Genomic DNA, 16,066 nt, shown 5'->3' with positions numbered 1-16,066 from the left:
GTGTTGGTCAAGATGCGGATTGTAGAATCGTTTCTCATTGTAAAAAATAGACCTACAGGCCACGGGCCACATTCTATTTTCACTGAGAAAGGCAAAAATGGCGGACATGGAAAACCACGATGAAAATATTAAACAAGAGACTGCCGAAACTGACACCATTGTTGTTAGTGGTGAATCTACTGTAAATACTTCAGAAGTTGGAGAAGTATGTACAATAGCGAATACTGGTAATACTAACGAAATATTGCTTTACGTTGATGGAAACCAAGGAGTCCAAGACTTAATACGCGTTGCTTTAAACCAAGGTCTTTCTTCAGGAGAAATACAGCAACAATTACAAAGTGATGGAACAAGTATTACATTGCAAAGTCTGGGAGATCATGCTATTATTTCTATGGCTGACGGTTCAGTACAAGGTGGTGCTAATTTGTTGGTATCAAGTGATGTCACTGCCGAACAACAATCAGATAATGAGAGTGGTACACTCGCTATGACTGTTGCTGACATTGAGGCTAAGACAAAAGATATGAATAATCTTTTTCAGCTTGCTAATTTAAGTGGGGCTTTGTCATCAGAAATGGAAAGATCTCAATCTCATGATCTCAATGCTAAAGGTGAAAATGAACAAAAAGTTGATGTTAAGTCAGAGGTCAGCCATGACAGTACGGTAATTGAAGACTACATAATTGCTAATGTTTACTCGCAAGATACTGAAAAAATTCCAGGTATGGGGTCACTATTGGTCGGTAGTTTTTTTTGTTATATATAATACTTTAATGGCTAATGGAATTGCAAAAATAAATCCTTTTAATATTGCCTTTGTTTGTTGTCATTCAGGAGAATTTAATGTTGGGGATGCTTTCTACAGTTTGGAAGAAGTCGAAGAAGCTCTTCGTCTATATGAAGAAAAACATGATGTAAAATTATACAAAAGAGATGTGAGGTCATTAGAAGCATTATTAAAGAGATCATTGAAACTTCAAAAATTAGACAGAATTAATGAAAGCTTAAAATATGGTCAATTGCTATATTGCTGTGTTTATGGTGGAAAAAGAAGAGCTCAAAAAATAGCTTGTATGGATGAAAGGTAAAGATAGATATGTTGTATTGTAATTACCTAAATCTTGTTATTTTTGCACATATATCTTTTTTTCAGTGGCATTGCCAGATATACTGATTGTAAGATGTTTATACGTTTTGCTATTTCTGATGATGGGATGAAGCTGGTTGTGAATGGAAAATTAGAAGGACACAATCATGAGGAGGTATGCAATCTTGTAGTATACTTTCTTAGTTTGCTCTTTCATTCTTAGTATAATTTGCAAAAAAATTTTTAGGTTGTTTCTGATGAACAGAACACTGAACCTCTTTATGTAACTAATACTGGAAATGCTGATGAAATCAGATTGGGGGCAGGGTTTGTTGACCTGGAAGAACTTTATGTGGCCATTCATAAGTATGAAACTGATAATCATGTTCATTTATGGAGACGAGATGGTAGGACTGTTGAAGCTTTGGCTAAGAGAGCACCAGGAACTGCACAGAAAATAATGGATACTAATCCAGGTTTAAGGTTTGCTGAACTAAGGTTTTGCTGCAGTTATGGTGGAAGACATCTTACAGATAATCAAAAGGAAAAAATGAGAAGTTCAAAGTAAGTTTTGCATGAAATTTGAATATGCACACGTAGCTGTCTATTTCAACAGTCTAATGTTTTTCTTTCTTCTCTTGTTTTTTGTATTTTTATTCTGAATTTTTTTTTTTTTTTAATTTTCTTGTAAACAAAGATTTAGTGTGTTTAAAAAAGCTAAATTTAACAATTAATTCAAGGCAATACCGTTTGCCGTTATAAAAGTTTGGCGCGACCGTCGGCACCGGTGTTACCTTTTGTTTACGTGTTCCGGTACCGGTCGTAAATGCGCACCGTGGTTTTATCGTTGCGTGGTCTTGATTTTGTTGTCTATGTGAAAGAAATAAACAAAATGGCGTCCCTTTCATAACAGAATCGCGTTTGTTTTTGTTTTACCGTGAAGATCTTTACACACAATTACAGAGAATCTGTTATGATATGTTTGGTTAATAAAGTAAGTAACGTACTACGCTTTAGTTGTTGTTCTCTTCCATGTTAATGTTATTCAAGATTCTTGGTTGCTTTTTATGTGAGTAACTTGAACTCGTATTACCTAGTAGGACGGCACGTCATATGACTCCGCGTAGCTAGCATTTAACTTTCGTTTTCCGAATGTCAATAAAATTTAGGGATCCTCAATGATCGTAAACATTAGTAGTAATTGCAAATTTATAAATAGTTATTGCTTTACAAGAATTGACGGCTGTCTCTTGGGTGTTTGTTATCTCATGCCTAAACAGAGTTTAGTTAGCTATAAACAAGATTGACTCTGGGATCTCAGGGTGGATTGGATACAGTGAAGGAATTCCCTCTATCATTTTTAACCCAACAGTGAAATTAGGTATCACTACTTTAAATGGTTAAATTGAATAATTGTATATGTTAATTCTTCATCAATGTTGTCATTAAAATTGTAAAGAGAAGGCAATTTTTTAAAAAACTTCCTCTAATGTGTCGAACCTTACTTTGTTAAGTTTTCCTACACCACTAAAATACACTTTCTTCATTTTTCTCTTGTCACTTAAAATGCACACCATTAAAATTTATTCTTGCTAAAATGTCTAAAAGCACTCTGCCACAAAAGTAAGATACCAAAATTTCACAGCAGTTTTGATACCTCAAAAGTTTCTTTCCTTAAAGTAAAACACCTACAAAAACAGTTTACCAATTTTTAGAATTGAAATTAAATTTACCAAAAACTTGAACCTCCCTCCTAAGTCAAAAAATCCACCCTCCATGTGTAGTAAAGATTTGCCAGTTCTTCAACTCACAAATTAAGAAAGTCCGGGAGAGGAAAAGTTAACTGCAAGGCTGTTCTAGTGTGGCTAGTTCTGCTCTAAAATATATTTACTGCAAATTTGGTATTAAAACTCAAGGAATTTTAAATTTATTTGGGAGGCCGTAGAGCTTAAGAAAACTGGAGAATGGATGCTGCTTTTTTACTATGATTCAAAGACAGGCCATATTTAAGGAGTGTCACAAAAATTGTTTTTGAGTGTTATCTTTAATGAAATAAAAGTGATAATATGGTAGAAAGCATATTTTTACAAAGGATACCATGCTAGAACTCTTACCTTGGATATTTGGATAAAAATGGTTAAGGGCTCAATAGTCAGTGATATGTGGGGTTTTAAAAATCCTCCATTGTTAGTGTGTAGGATGAGTTCACAAAGGTTATTGGTGATTTACCATGAAATGGGGTAGGACAAGAAACAAGAAATTTTGTGCAACCCACTATACATAATCCTGAAACAACACATAAATGGATGAGTCGCCTTTCAATTTAGAGGCCTTATTTTAGCCAAAACGTCAGGTAAAATTAAAGGTTGATTTCTTGGTAGTGGGACCGACATTCTTTACTTTTAGGTTTTTCTTTTTTTTTTTTTCTTTTCTATTTTTCTTTTCTTCTTAATGTAGATTTCAATCAGAGCATCTATTTTTCTATATTTTTGTTTAGCTGCTGTTAAAATGGATCTTAATCTTGTAGTCAACCATGAGTCCATTTCACAGAATGCAGAAAATATCGTAGGAGTTGAAGACAATAGACTTGCGGCTTGCGAAGTTTCTGCAGAGCACACTTCAGATTATATTGAAAGAAAAACAAAAGAGGAAAATGTCCCTGTACCTGAACCTGTGGAAAATATAAGTAGTGTGAATGCAGCGGAGGTTTTGCAGAAAGAGTTTTTTTTAGTTTTTAATACTTTTAAAGATTTTGATCGTTCGTTTAAAGAATACCAAAAGAACACATTGACTTCTTTTTGTACCTCGCATAATACCAAAAACTTTTCAAAGGAAGGTAAGTATGGTGTAATGTTTGATCTGTTATCTTTGTCTCAATAATTGCATGCGTTTGTAATTCATAATCTGGTTTTTAGTTACGCTTGAAGAAATTTTGCAAGATCGTGCTAAAGAGACAGTATCTGGGTTGCCGTCGATTCGTTGGGAATGTCAGACGGGTGGTCTAGTGGTACCTTTCCTGGGATTTCCCTTTATATCTGTTGGTCATTCTAAATATGATTGCAGTCAAGGAAGAGATCTTAACGTCGCGGAAAAGATGAGGTGGAGGAAAGATAGAGAAAATAAAAGTAAAATGGGTGTGTATACACCTACCCGTCAACTTTCTCGACCAACGAAAAAGATGGGGTGTCCTGTCTCAATGTGTTGTAAAAAAATCTACGCTTTTCCAAATTATAAAATCGCGAAAGATACGAAGCGAAAACGAACTGAAGTTTCTAAGAAACTAAGAGATGTATTTGAAAAAATGTTGAAAAACAGTAAAAGTAACGAAACTGAAAACAAAGAAGAAAAAGATAGCTTTGGTAGTTTGATGTACCTAACTATTTTTGCAGACCCAAAGTCACACAAGTTTCACATAGAGTTCAAAGAAGAAACCACACCCGACATTCTTACCCCTGCGAACACACCGTTAATATCACTTGGATCGTCATACAGTAGGATCAAAGACTTAGAAGATGCTCTGGCGTCCTATAAAAAACAGCACTGCTGCAAATTGTATAATGCTGTCAATGAAACTATACGTCTGCCATCTTCACCATTAATATACAAGCAGCTGATTTACAAGTGTTTGTATGCTGTAAAGGATAAGGGAAAGAACGGGTAAGAATGCGAGAAGTTAGCCGCGAAGCCTGTGCATATTTTCTTACATTATGTTGATTCTTCCAATGTATGGCTTACACAACAACCAGGTTGTTGTGTGTTGCTACCATATATTTTTTTGTCAATTGCGTATCGCGTGGTGCACTTAATCCAGCAGGAGTAATGTCAATGCTGTAATAAACGCCCCTAATAAACGCCCTCTTCTTCAATTTACTATAGTGTTCTCATTCCCAGTCTTTGTTTACCGCTGTTTCCAATAAACGCTGAAAAATCTTAAAAATTAAATAAACGACTGGGGTGTGTTACAGCCTTACGGTATTGTTTTTTACCCTTTTAAAGTGGTGCAAGTTATCTGTTATTAAGAACCGTTTGTTATTAAGAGTTATTAAGAGCTGGTTTGTTTTCGCAAGGATTAACTTTGATCTATATTAAAGTACACGGTTTCTCTGTCTGTGGGCTAAACATTGTAGCTATGAGTAGCCAGTTATTAACCCTATTTCATAATATTATCATTGGACCAGAAAACGTATACTTATATCAATTATTCCTGCAGTTCAGCAGATGTAAACAACAACATTGGAATGGAACGAAGTTGAGTTTTTACCGATTTTAAAGATCGTTAGTTTTGCTATAGCGACACCCAAGCCATCTCAATAAACACTAATACATTTTTTTCTTTTGCAGTTTCTTATCAAAAGACAAAGAAAGTACACAAATTATTGCCGGTGGAAACAAAATATAAGTACGTCAAATCGTACCGTGTATTTTTTCCTTACTAAACTTGCAAAACAAAAACAAAATCGCAGTGGCAATTCATACGTGATGATACTTTAATTCTTTTTTTCTTCGTACGTGAGTCACGAAGAAAAATATTTATTTCTATTCGTACGTGACTGCGTTTCTAATTTTACAGAAAAGGAGAATTATTCTTCGATATTATCATTCTATTCCAAGACTTTATCAAACTTGTTTCCAGGATATTTTCAGCAAAATTTTTTGGTGTTTTTGAGCTTTGGCCGGGATTGGCTGTGTACTCCTCTGACAAGAGTGAAGAAATCGTGCAAAAAACAAAAGATACATTCATATATACTTTCAAAACCAGACTCTTCGCTCAGTTGCTGTCGATTTAACTTTATCCTGGCAACCCCCAAAAAGATTTTTAAAGCTATAAACCAATTTGGCAAGAAATATGTGCTTTAAAGAAAAAAACTTACACGTTTTGGCAAAATTTTGACCTTAAATCGCGAAACTTTGGTGGCGCGAAAACTTTTAAGAAGGCCTAATCGCAAAAGTATTCCCTTAAAATACACTAAATAGTTTGAAAAAAATTATTTAAATGGTCATTCGCGAAATTTATTTTCCCTTGATTTCGCAATATTTTTTTGACTCGCAAAAGGTTTTTCATTTGATGTAGAAGACACCTCTAGCGAACAGTTTTTTAGGGCCCCAATAGTTTTCAATAAAAATACTGTATATAAAGGATATATCCACCAATCTGTCTTGTATCCCCTCCGACGGAAAATTATTCGCATTTAGCTTAGGGCTTTGAAAATGAGGTTGCTAGACTTGCTTCTAATTTTTTGTAAATAATTACCACCTTTTTATTTTACTTTTTATATGAAAAATTGAGATACTTTTTATATGAAAAATTGAGATGTTTGAAATTTTAAATAGATTTATATTTCACCGCGTATCGCAGCAAAATTCGTGTCTTTCATCCCGCGCCCAAATTAAAATTTTATGGTATTATATTTCATTTAAAACATCAAGTATTTACAAAAAATGAAGTAAATGTTTACCATTGAATCTTTGTTCTTAGAATAAAAAATACGGTCTCCAAGGTTAGAGAGAGTCACGTACGAATGTAAAAAATATTAAAGTGCGGTCACGTACAAATAGACTGCGAATCAAAATGGCCACGGAAGTATATCGCAAGACAAGTGAGACGCAATCACTAACTTCAACAAGACCTTTATCAAGGGTAAACTCCCCGAGCCAACAAAACATTGCTCATGATGATAACGAATTAGCTTCTGAATGTTTAAAGATTGGATCAGCCTTTGATGATTACGAAGTGTTATATAAACAAATACAAAAATATCAGGGGCAGAAACACGTCAAGTTATACAAGAGAGACTCAAGAAGCATTGAAAGTATTATCCGCCGGGGAAGGTCTCGAAAACAATATTCAGCTAAATTAAAATATGGTGAAATATCCTTTCGTTGTAGACATGGTGGTAAAATGTATAAGTCAGTCTCAACTGGTGCAAGACCAAATCAAAGGTTTAACATATTTTTTATTATCTATAGCTAAACCAACTAGCTAGCTAGAAGGATAACTAGCTGCTGCTTAGCTAGTTAAAGCTACCTATAACTTCGCAAATAACATGCATCTTAATTAGCATGCTAGCTATTGAATACATGGAATCACAGTCCCGATATTTACTTGCGCACTTATCTAAGTGATTACGTAATGCCTGATGCGTGTGCAGAAATGGAGGTAAAAATGTAAACAAACTTAGAGGAAAAGTTACCTCCATTTCTGCGCGCATAGGAAAAACACTGCACTATGATTGAGGGTATATTTTTGAAGAAGCAAGCTTGTTTTGCTGCCGTTAATGTTCCTGCGATGTAGGTGGATGAGTAAATGTAACATATGGTTAGCTGTGTAGACCTTAAAAGACACATTTAAAAAAGTATAAAAATTAAAATGAACTAACTATGTGGTAGCGAAGTTCTTCAAAGAACTGTTTTTTTATGATTTTTGATAAGATTTACTTGATAAATAACTTATTTTTAAATTTTATTAACTCCTTTCCATGTTTATGTTACAAGGTGTTGCATTTCGGGAATGTTCTGGCCGAGTTCCGACATGCTCGGGAAAGTGCGGGCAGTTTCGGCGGACAACCGTCAATTTAATTCGAAAAGTCGCCCGAACTCGTCCATATATATGCAGCTGTTTGGGGCTTATCAGCCTTATCGGCACCCTCTTACCTTTTTAAATGTTTACACTTTCCACTGTAAGCCCTTCTGGCTCTAACAACAGTATGGCAGGCAGAAAGATGCGGAAGCTTGCTGAAGAGCGGTCATTTTCAGCCCATTTGTTTCTATGAAAACATTATTGAGGGTTCAAACTATTATCAAGTGCAGCTAGTTGGAGAACATCTGATTGACATATAGTAAGTAAGTAAGTAAGTGATGGTGAAGTCTTAACGTCCATCCTACCGGTTGGCTCTTCCTCCCCTCTAACTGTAACTATGTTACATTACCGCCAGACATACATATAGCATTGCTCTAACTTGCTTGTCTGCCACACAAGGCGGTTACCGGTCAGTAGATGGCACCAAATGGGCTGACTACATTTAAAGTGTGCCGGAGTGGGGACTTAAACTCGAAACCTTATGATTACAAGTCGAATGCGTTACCACTTCACCATCTCCGACATATATTCATATAAAGTCGGGATTACACCTTTGTGAAAAAAAACAGACTAAAAAGAACCTGACTTCACCTAGTGCCTGCATCTTTTTGCCTGCCACTCAATTAGTAAAGCCTGAAGGGATTACCATGGAAAATGTAAACATTGAAAAAAACCTATACAGCTAGCCAACTAAGTTTGCCACTTGTATCCGAAATAAAGATTCCAACAACTATTTACTGAGTCCAACACCATATTTTTGTAAAAAAAAACAGTCTTACAGATATCGTACATAACACCATAATATATTCCAATACCAGTCAGGGATAATGCATATTAAAGGGTAATTGTGTTTTTAATCATAAAATGGCACCCAATAAGCAGTGCACAATAGTTATGCAATATCAATAAAATGAGCAGTTTCTTAAACAAGTGTTTTGTGAAAGGGGAAGAGTGGAGCACTGGGGGAATGCCCTTGTGTTAGAATTCAGTCGTGGAACGAATGATGTCTATCACATGACAATTAAAAACTGATGACTGTCAGTAATAATTTTGCTGATGTCAGCATGTTTTTTAAAAAAATTTAGTTTTAATTAAAAATATTTAAATTAAGTATTATTTTGATATACAATGAATTAATATTTACGCTTTTCGCAAATTTAAGTCAATATTTCATTCCTACAAAAAAAAAACAGTAAAGTCATTCGTCCGTGGAATTTTTGGCCAAAGTGAAAATGATGTCATTCACACAAAGAAAAACCTTTTTCGTTTTTATTTCATAATTTAATGAAAAGTCAATAACATTTTTACATTTTTTGTATAATAATCAAGTCCATTAAATTTCTTCCCTTTTATGTTTATTACATATCTGAAAAGTCCCTCGTTTTTGTTTCTTTTTTTCTCAGATTAAAAGAAAGAAAGCAATTTTTTAGAAAAAGGAACGTAACATAAGCAAACTTTTAGAAAAAGGAAGGATTTTCATCAATCTATTGGTTGATTTCAATCCTCTAATTATCTCCTAAACTGATAAATAGCCAAAGATGATTACGATCATTGCCCATCGATGACAGCTGTTGCTATTGAAACTAGTTTAAAATAAACTGACTTGTTTATGACACGATAATATCGATATTATTCAACAAACAGTATTGTTTATATTATTTCTTGCAACGCATAAAAACACTTAATGTTATAATTGTATAACCAAGTAATAATCTAATAAATTAGCAACTTATCCTTAAATAACTTTTATATTAAAAAAAGTCTTCAACTCACAACTAGTTGTAAATCTCTGCACATTTTTACTGTCCCAGTATGAATGCCTGAGAAAGCAAGCTGTCTAAGATTAGTGAAATAAAAAGGGATGGTGAACGTTTGGATTTTCTACAGGCTGCTGCTAGTTTATAAATAATTAACAGTGCATTTTTATCCTGAGGGTCTTGGTGAAAAAAGAGCTTTGACTACTTTTCAAAAAGCTCAGTTTAATGTAATAAAAGTATTTTGCACGTAATTTCCTTTAAACATCTGTACGTTTAAAAAGCAATTAACATCAACATACCTCAATTTTCCTTTTTTGATAAAGAGTATTTGTCAACCACTGTTTTTAATTGTCTGAGTTAATGCCCTTGCTAAATTCCAGTATCAAATTCCCAGTGCATGTACGTTGCTATTCGGAGAAGCTTGCTACATAAACTAACTTTTGTTAACATTGAAGTAACTTCGTATGAATTTTTTATATCTTTGTACTGTTTTGTGTAAATAAAATGATTTACCATCATTTACTTTTATTCTTTTCTTCTACCTGTGCAAGTAACGTTTGTATTCAAAAACATCTGGAGCAGCTACTTAATTTTTTCTTTTTAATGAAGATTATATTGTACTCACAAAATATCTCTATGATTTGCAAAAAATCGTCTTTTGATTTGCAATTGCGAAAAGCAGCTGTCTCATATTTTGTTAACCGTTTAAATTTTGCAAGCGGTCAATACAGGTTTTCAGGCACTCTGATTAGGGCACTCTGCTTAGGGCACTTGGCGACAGGCTAATATGGTAGCTTAAAATGTAAACAAAAACAAATAAATTTTGTAAAATCAGCATAAAAATATTTGATCTTAAACAAAGCAATATAAAAGTAATATACAAAACGTTTTTTTTAAAACTTCATCAAAACTTTATCAATATGGCGAGTTTTACTGGCGAAAATACACTATGCAGAACAAAAATAATGACGATTTTCAGTTTTAGCTTGGCGTATTTGGCGTATTTTCGCATAAATTTCAGGAGTTAAATGACATCGATCTTGATATGTTGATAAGCAGTGGAAACAAGCAATGGAATGGAAACAACTTGTATCCGCCAGAGAGAGTAAACAGAAATAAATGGCAACTTTTTTAAAACAAAAAGGAAGGTATATATAAAAACAGGAGAGCAGTTCCAAAAATCGAGGCAAGTTTTAACAAGTAAAAGAAAACAGTTGACAAATATGGGAATGGGAAACAAGCCCAATGCAACCAGGCCATTGGATGCATCAGATGTTGACAAACTTTTTAAGAATGCCTTTTTGGAATCGGTAAACCAGTTACTTTACAAAGAACAATGTGGTGGAAAATTACAAAGCAGTTCCGGTTCAGGGTGTGGAACGAGGCTCATAAGTTCTGTTTGGCAATTTGAATTAAGAAAAAGATGTAAATAGGCATTCTTTTCTTGAATGAGACAAGGAGAGAAGATTAAAAAAACCAGATTTGGGAGGGCAGGTATTTCCACCAAGCATTTAATCCCAGAGCTTATGAAACAGCAGGACCTAGATGCCCTGTTTACATATATCAACAATCTATTTCTCATCGACCTATTGAAAGTAAAAAGGAAAACTCGCCTTTCTTTCTAGCAGTAATTCCAACAAATTTACTAAAGTCCAACATGTGGTATTTCAATCGCCCATAAGGCAAAAATTCTGTGGGTAAGTTTATGACAAAATCATCCAATGCTCTTGGAATAAAAGACAGGAAGTAGATCAAAAATAAAAAATCATTCAGCTAGGAAAACTTTGATTTCTGCCCTCCTTGATAACAACGTGCAACCGATCCATGTGTCTCAACTGAGTGGACATAAAAACATTGGAAAGTCTAAAGTCGTATCATACTGCGCCAAGCATTAACAGATGATGTCAGATGTTCTTAGTGTAGCTGATAGTGGTAAAAACAATGTTGATATAAATCGTCTTCCTTTTTCATCTTTAAGTTCATCAGTTACACAATCCACTATCGTTTTTGACTGATTATTTAATTTCATGCACTTTCCTGTTCAAAATTGAATATTCAAATGCAAAAGAAATTTAAAATAGAAAGAAGTTTTACATGTTTATTCTTTTGGGATGCTCAAACACTGTTTTCATTATAAAATGTATCATTTTTTAGATAAAATTAAATCAAACTTTTGGTCACCTGTATTTCTTTGATTGTTTAAAAAAAAAAATGTTAAGTGAAAAGCTCTTGTTTAATATCCTTTGTTTTTATTATCATTTTAAATTAACCAACCTCGTAAGCTCAGTTAGCACTTAGACCTCAGGCAATATTTTGCAGTACAGCCTGGGGTAATCGGTTATTATTGTATGAGAGTAGAATAAAAACACATCTTGATATAAAACTACAAAATTGAGTTGGGCTTTTGAACTTAGTACTTTGTACTATACATAATGTGTGACTATTATTAATCTTTTATGTTCGAAGATATTACATATCTATCCCTCTATTTTCAGCTCATTCAAACAAGGCTGTGAAATGCATATTCGTTTTGGTGTTTCGGATGATGGCTCTCAGCTAGTTGTTAAATCCATGTCAGAAGAGCATAACCATGAAATTAATGAGGTGCGTTTTCCACTTTCACTTTTTAGTTGGTATTTAAAAAAACAATCTTTGCTGACACAATCTAGATTTCAACATTAAATTTGGAAACGAAATAATTATTTACATTCACAAATTATTATTTTTCAAATGCCAAGTTTTTGAGAATTTTGTATGCATAAATTTGTTACCAATGGTTTAAGGTCCCCAAAAATTAATGCAAGCAAAATTAGTGTATATTAAACCATCATTTTGTTAATTTAGGATAGTGTTGTAAAAGAAGCTTTACACCCAGAGCTGTGTAGTTTTGTATCAAAACTTGTATGGAGTGACACTAATATTGGTATAGATGATGTTAAAAAACAGCTTGAGAATTATGTGTGTAACGAAATGTTTAAAGGTAAATCGCCACCACCTCGAACAAGGAGACAATATTTTCCTTCTAAAAAACAAATCAGATATTTTATGACCAAAGCAAAGGCTTCATTAAATATAACACATGAAGCAGAACTTAAGTTAGCTGCACAAGCTGAGCGTTTAAAAGAAACCCACAGTGATGAAAAAATGATATTTAACTTTAAAGTAAAACACGAAATCAATCCACTGGATTTAACTGTTGGAAATGATGAAAGTGTGAATGAAGTTGAAGAGTACATTGGTGGTGACGGGGAAAATCAACAAGATAATGCAAAAGTTTTATTTTGCCATCAAACACCACACCAACAACGCCTTTTAAAGCGATACAGCTCACAAGTAATTTTAACACAAGTTAGCGACATTCATTCTAAAATCCCATTTCCACTATTTTGCCTCTACGTTCAAACAAATGTCGACTTTCAACTTGTTGGCGAATTTATCTTGCAAGCAAACACAACAGAGATGATAACAGAAGGTTTACAGACTATAAAAGATTGGAACCCTGGATGGAATCCAAAATTTGTCATTGTGGATTACACAGATGAACAAATCAATGCAGTGGAAAATATATTCCAAGGTAATTTGAAAATTGTTTGTGCTCGGTAATTTTACTTTTGTATTTCTTTTATTACTTACTTGACAACAAAATAAAGCTTTCCTTCTCTTTCAACAGTATTTGGTAATGTCTTGAATTAGATTTGTTTATAAAAATCAATTTAGTGAAAAATAGTTTTGCTTGAGAAGATGTTGAATGTATTTGAAGTAAAAGTAAGGGGACCCAGATTAGGAGTGAGGCATGGGGTGGTAGGGGCCTGGGGGTGGTGAAAATACTTGTCGCCCCCTCATCGCATGCAATAATTTATATGAGTAATACCTAACCTTTCAGCGAGGGGGAAGGGAAATGAAAACTTGAATTGATTTAATTTTGGTTACTTCTCACAGGTGTATTTCTTATAATATCTGATTCATCTCGCGAACGAGCGTGGGTGGATTGGTTGAGCGATGAACAAAATGGTGTGTCTGAACATAAGGACGACGTGATGAACTACCTACAAGCCATTGCTAATTCATACTCAGAGGACACTTTGAACACTGCAGCGAGAGAGTTAGAGGAGAGTGACGTCTGGAAAATGTCTGATAAAATGAGAAACTGGTTTCAACTCCACTGGCTTTCTCAAGCAAAGGTAAACCAATTGTGCAGTTTTTCCCATTTATATTTGCCATTTAGATATTTTGTTCCTGTCAAAAAAGACTTTTGATTATTCTATAAAAGTTATGAGGTTTTTTCTTTCTTTGGTGTTGCCAGAACATATTTTAGGAAATTTGAAAGTAAAAATTTATTATATACAGATTAACTTTGGCAATGTACTTAATTCTTAACAACATATATATCTTATTAGAAGATTTAAATTTAGATAATGTAATTTTGAACACATTTCTTATGTTGCAGCGTTGGGTAGCAGGATATCGTCCAGATGATTATTTGATGACGTATCATAATAACCGCACATTATACGACGAAATGAAAATCTTCAAAAGTATTAAGTTGGTGAACAAGTCATCACCACTTCAAGATGTCATCCAACAACTGGTTGAACACGTGGTCCCTGTTGCTAAGAAACAGTACGTTGATTATTTGTTTATTTGTTTGTATGTCCTGTTCCTACTTCAGTTTTTTTTCATCTTCGCCAATGCACAGATACCTATGGATGGAATTCTTCCAGCCTAACGCAAAGGTTAATCTAGCATAAGGCTTACGCAAAGCATTAGGCTTCTCATAAAAGCTAAAAATTGCTGACATGAACCGGCATTGACTTGCATCCAGTCGGCAAACTCGTGTTTCACGCCGCCACTTTGCGGTCTCGTACGGTTTCATACACGAACAAGAGTTAAAGGAAGTAGGGGCTAAAATTTTGTAAGTTTAGGTTACATGAAGCTTAATAAAAATGAAAACCACTTTGGTAAAAACTTGCTGGCGTGAATCAAGAATATTTGTTACCACGTCAGCATTCTGCGAGTGCTGACGTGAATCAAGAATATTTGTTACCATGTCAGCATTGAATCAGAAACTCTACATAAGCTGAAATTAGCCGATGTTGACAATATTGTATTTCTATAGGTATGAACTGTTTAATCAGGAATCGTACAAACTACAAAGCCAGCTTTTTTACACGTATCCAGACATTCCGAATTACTTCTCATGTCGACCTGGTAAACTGACTTCACACATATATGAACGATTCAAAATTGCAGCGGAACATAGCTACGTAATCTCTTATCTACATCCTGGAATCTTCTCCGTACAAGGCAACTCAGCAGAGGACGATCTTCTTCATACTGTGTCGTTTGGCGACTCCAGCAGTTATCCTTCCTGTGACTGTGCTGATTGGCAGCAGTATAAGCTACCGTGTTGTCACCTATGTGCTGTGTTCAGTAATTACCCTGGGTGGAGTTGGGATATGCTTAGTGTGTCGTATAAATCCCATCCTGTTCTTAATGTTGATTGGTCCACGATGACATCTGATGATGTTAAAGATGTACCAGGATTTCGTATCGACGCTGGGACGCAGACTACTGGGGCGACATTATTGGCTGGAACTTCAGAATTTTCGAAAATATCAAGGATGTCTGATAGCAAACGGATAACCGAGACACCGCAGGTTCTCGCAAGTCAATGTCGTGGTTTGCTACAGCAGTTATCAAAGTTGCAGTTGGCACATCATAGCAGAGAAAACCTTCACCGATTGAAAGCCGAACTAAAAGAATTGATATCGATTTTCTCAAGTGCTCCAAAGCAAAAGCAAGTTATATCAAGCCCTGGTTTATCCGGTTCCTATATCATTCAAACAAAAGGTCCCGGCAGACCTAAAAAGGCCAGTCTTCCAGCATCGCCGTCGGGATCTGTCTTTGAACAATATAATGTGAAACCAATAACCCCAAAACAAATCATTGATGGCACCGACAGGAAGGTATACGCCGTGCGAACCCGTCCACGAAATACGGAGTTAGTTATATCGAAACCACCGGGACCACCATCTGTAAAACAAACAGGGAGTTTGGTGAACACGGTATACATTGTCGATCCTGGCCAGATTTTGACGAGTGGTGATAAGACGACGACAACCGAACAAGTTCTTACCAAAGTCGACGCAGAATCAAGAAAACGCATTCAAAGTCCGTCAGTGTTTTTAAAACCGCCGGAAAAACGCGAAAAGCTCGAAACTAACGAAAACGAAAAGCAAGAGATTCTGGAACGTGCTGTTTCGTTGGAGTTCCCAGAGGATGGATCAAATAACACACTTTTAGTGGACACCGAGTCAACTGTAACTGCGATTATTGAAGATCAGTCAATCCTAACTGCACCAGCAGCTGTTACTATGGCGGATAATCAAACACAACCAAATCAAATACCGTTATCTGAACCGATAAACACAGAGACGTTTACCACCACGAATACAGTGACTGATGGGACGTTTGATAATTCTGGAAATATTGAAATAGAGATAGGAAAGGACGTGACAGAAAGTGTAGTGAAATGATGATTTATTTACCCCCTCCTATATCTAATAAGAAGTGTAACCTTTACAATTCCATGTACATATAGATGCTTGATTTCTGAATATTTATGTCTTTCTTTCGTTCCTC

At 34.9% G+C, this 16,066-nt stretch overlaps 1 protein-coding gene across 4 annotated transcripts; it reads left to right on the top strand.

Annotated features, from left to right (window-relative positions):
* The first annotated feature begins 71 nt into the window (after positions 1 to 71).
* On the top strand, positions 72 to 16,060 carry LOC130644625 (uncharacterized). 4 transcript variants are annotated; one of them, XM_057450300.1, is made up of 9 exons: positions 72 to 725; positions 838 to 1,087; positions 1,157 to 1,265; positions 1,338 to 1,654; positions 11,920 to 12,028; positions 12,269 to 12,998; positions 13,364 to 13,605; positions 13,872 to 14,044; positions 14,541 to 16,060. In XM_057450300.1, exons 1-9 carry the CDS (start codon positions 98 to 100, stop codon positions 15,958 to 15,960), a joined length of 3,978 nt encoding a protein of 1,325 aa, XP_057306283.1. In that variant the 5' UTR covers positions 72 to 97; the 3' UTR covers positions 15,961 to 16,060. The 4 variants fall into 4 exon arrangements, with proteins under 4 accessions (XP_057306283.1, XP_057306285.1, XP_057306286.1 ...); XM_057450302.1 differs by lacking the exons at positions 72 to 725; positions 838 to 1,087; positions 1,157 to 1,265; positions 1,338 to 1,654 and adding exons at positions 1,849 to 2,084; positions 3,588 to 3,926; positions 4,006 to 4,747; XM_057450303.1 differs by lacking the exons at positions 72 to 725; positions 838 to 1,087; positions 1,157 to 1,265; positions 1,338 to 1,654 and adding exons at positions 1,849 to 2,471; positions 3,588 to 3,926; positions 4,006 to 4,747.
* The last annotated feature ends 6 nt before the right edge of the window (positions 16,061 to 16,066 follow it).

The sequence above is a fragment of the Hydractinia symbiolongicarpus genome, chromosome 5 (genome assembly GCF_029227915.1).
Source record: "Hydractinia symbiolongicarpus strain clone_291-10 chromosome 5, HSymV2.1, whole genome shotgun sequence".
Lineage (NCBI taxonomy): Eukaryota > Metazoa > Cnidaria > Hydrozoa > Anthoathecata > Hydractiniidae > Hydractinia > Hydractinia symbiolongicarpus.
The sequence above is the reverse complement of the archived record's forward strand: the minus strand, read 5'-3'. Positions and strand labels throughout refer to the sequence as shown.

What these genes read in the sequence shown, in the direction of transcription:
- LOC130644625 (XM_057450300.1), top strand. Translation starts at nt 98, where the DNA reads ATGGCGGACATGGAAAACCACGATGAAAATATTAAACAAGAGACTGCC. An exon ending in GAAAAAATGAGAAGTTCAAA is followed by an intron (nt 1,655 to 11,919) that starts GTAAGTTTTGCA and finishes CTCTATTTTCAG; the next exon opens with CTCATTCAAACAAGGCTGTG. An exon ending in ATAACCATGAAATTAATGAG is followed by an intron (nt 12,029 to 12,268) that starts GTGCGTTTTCCA and finishes TTGTTAATTTAG; the next exon opens with GATAGTGTTGTAAAAGAAGC.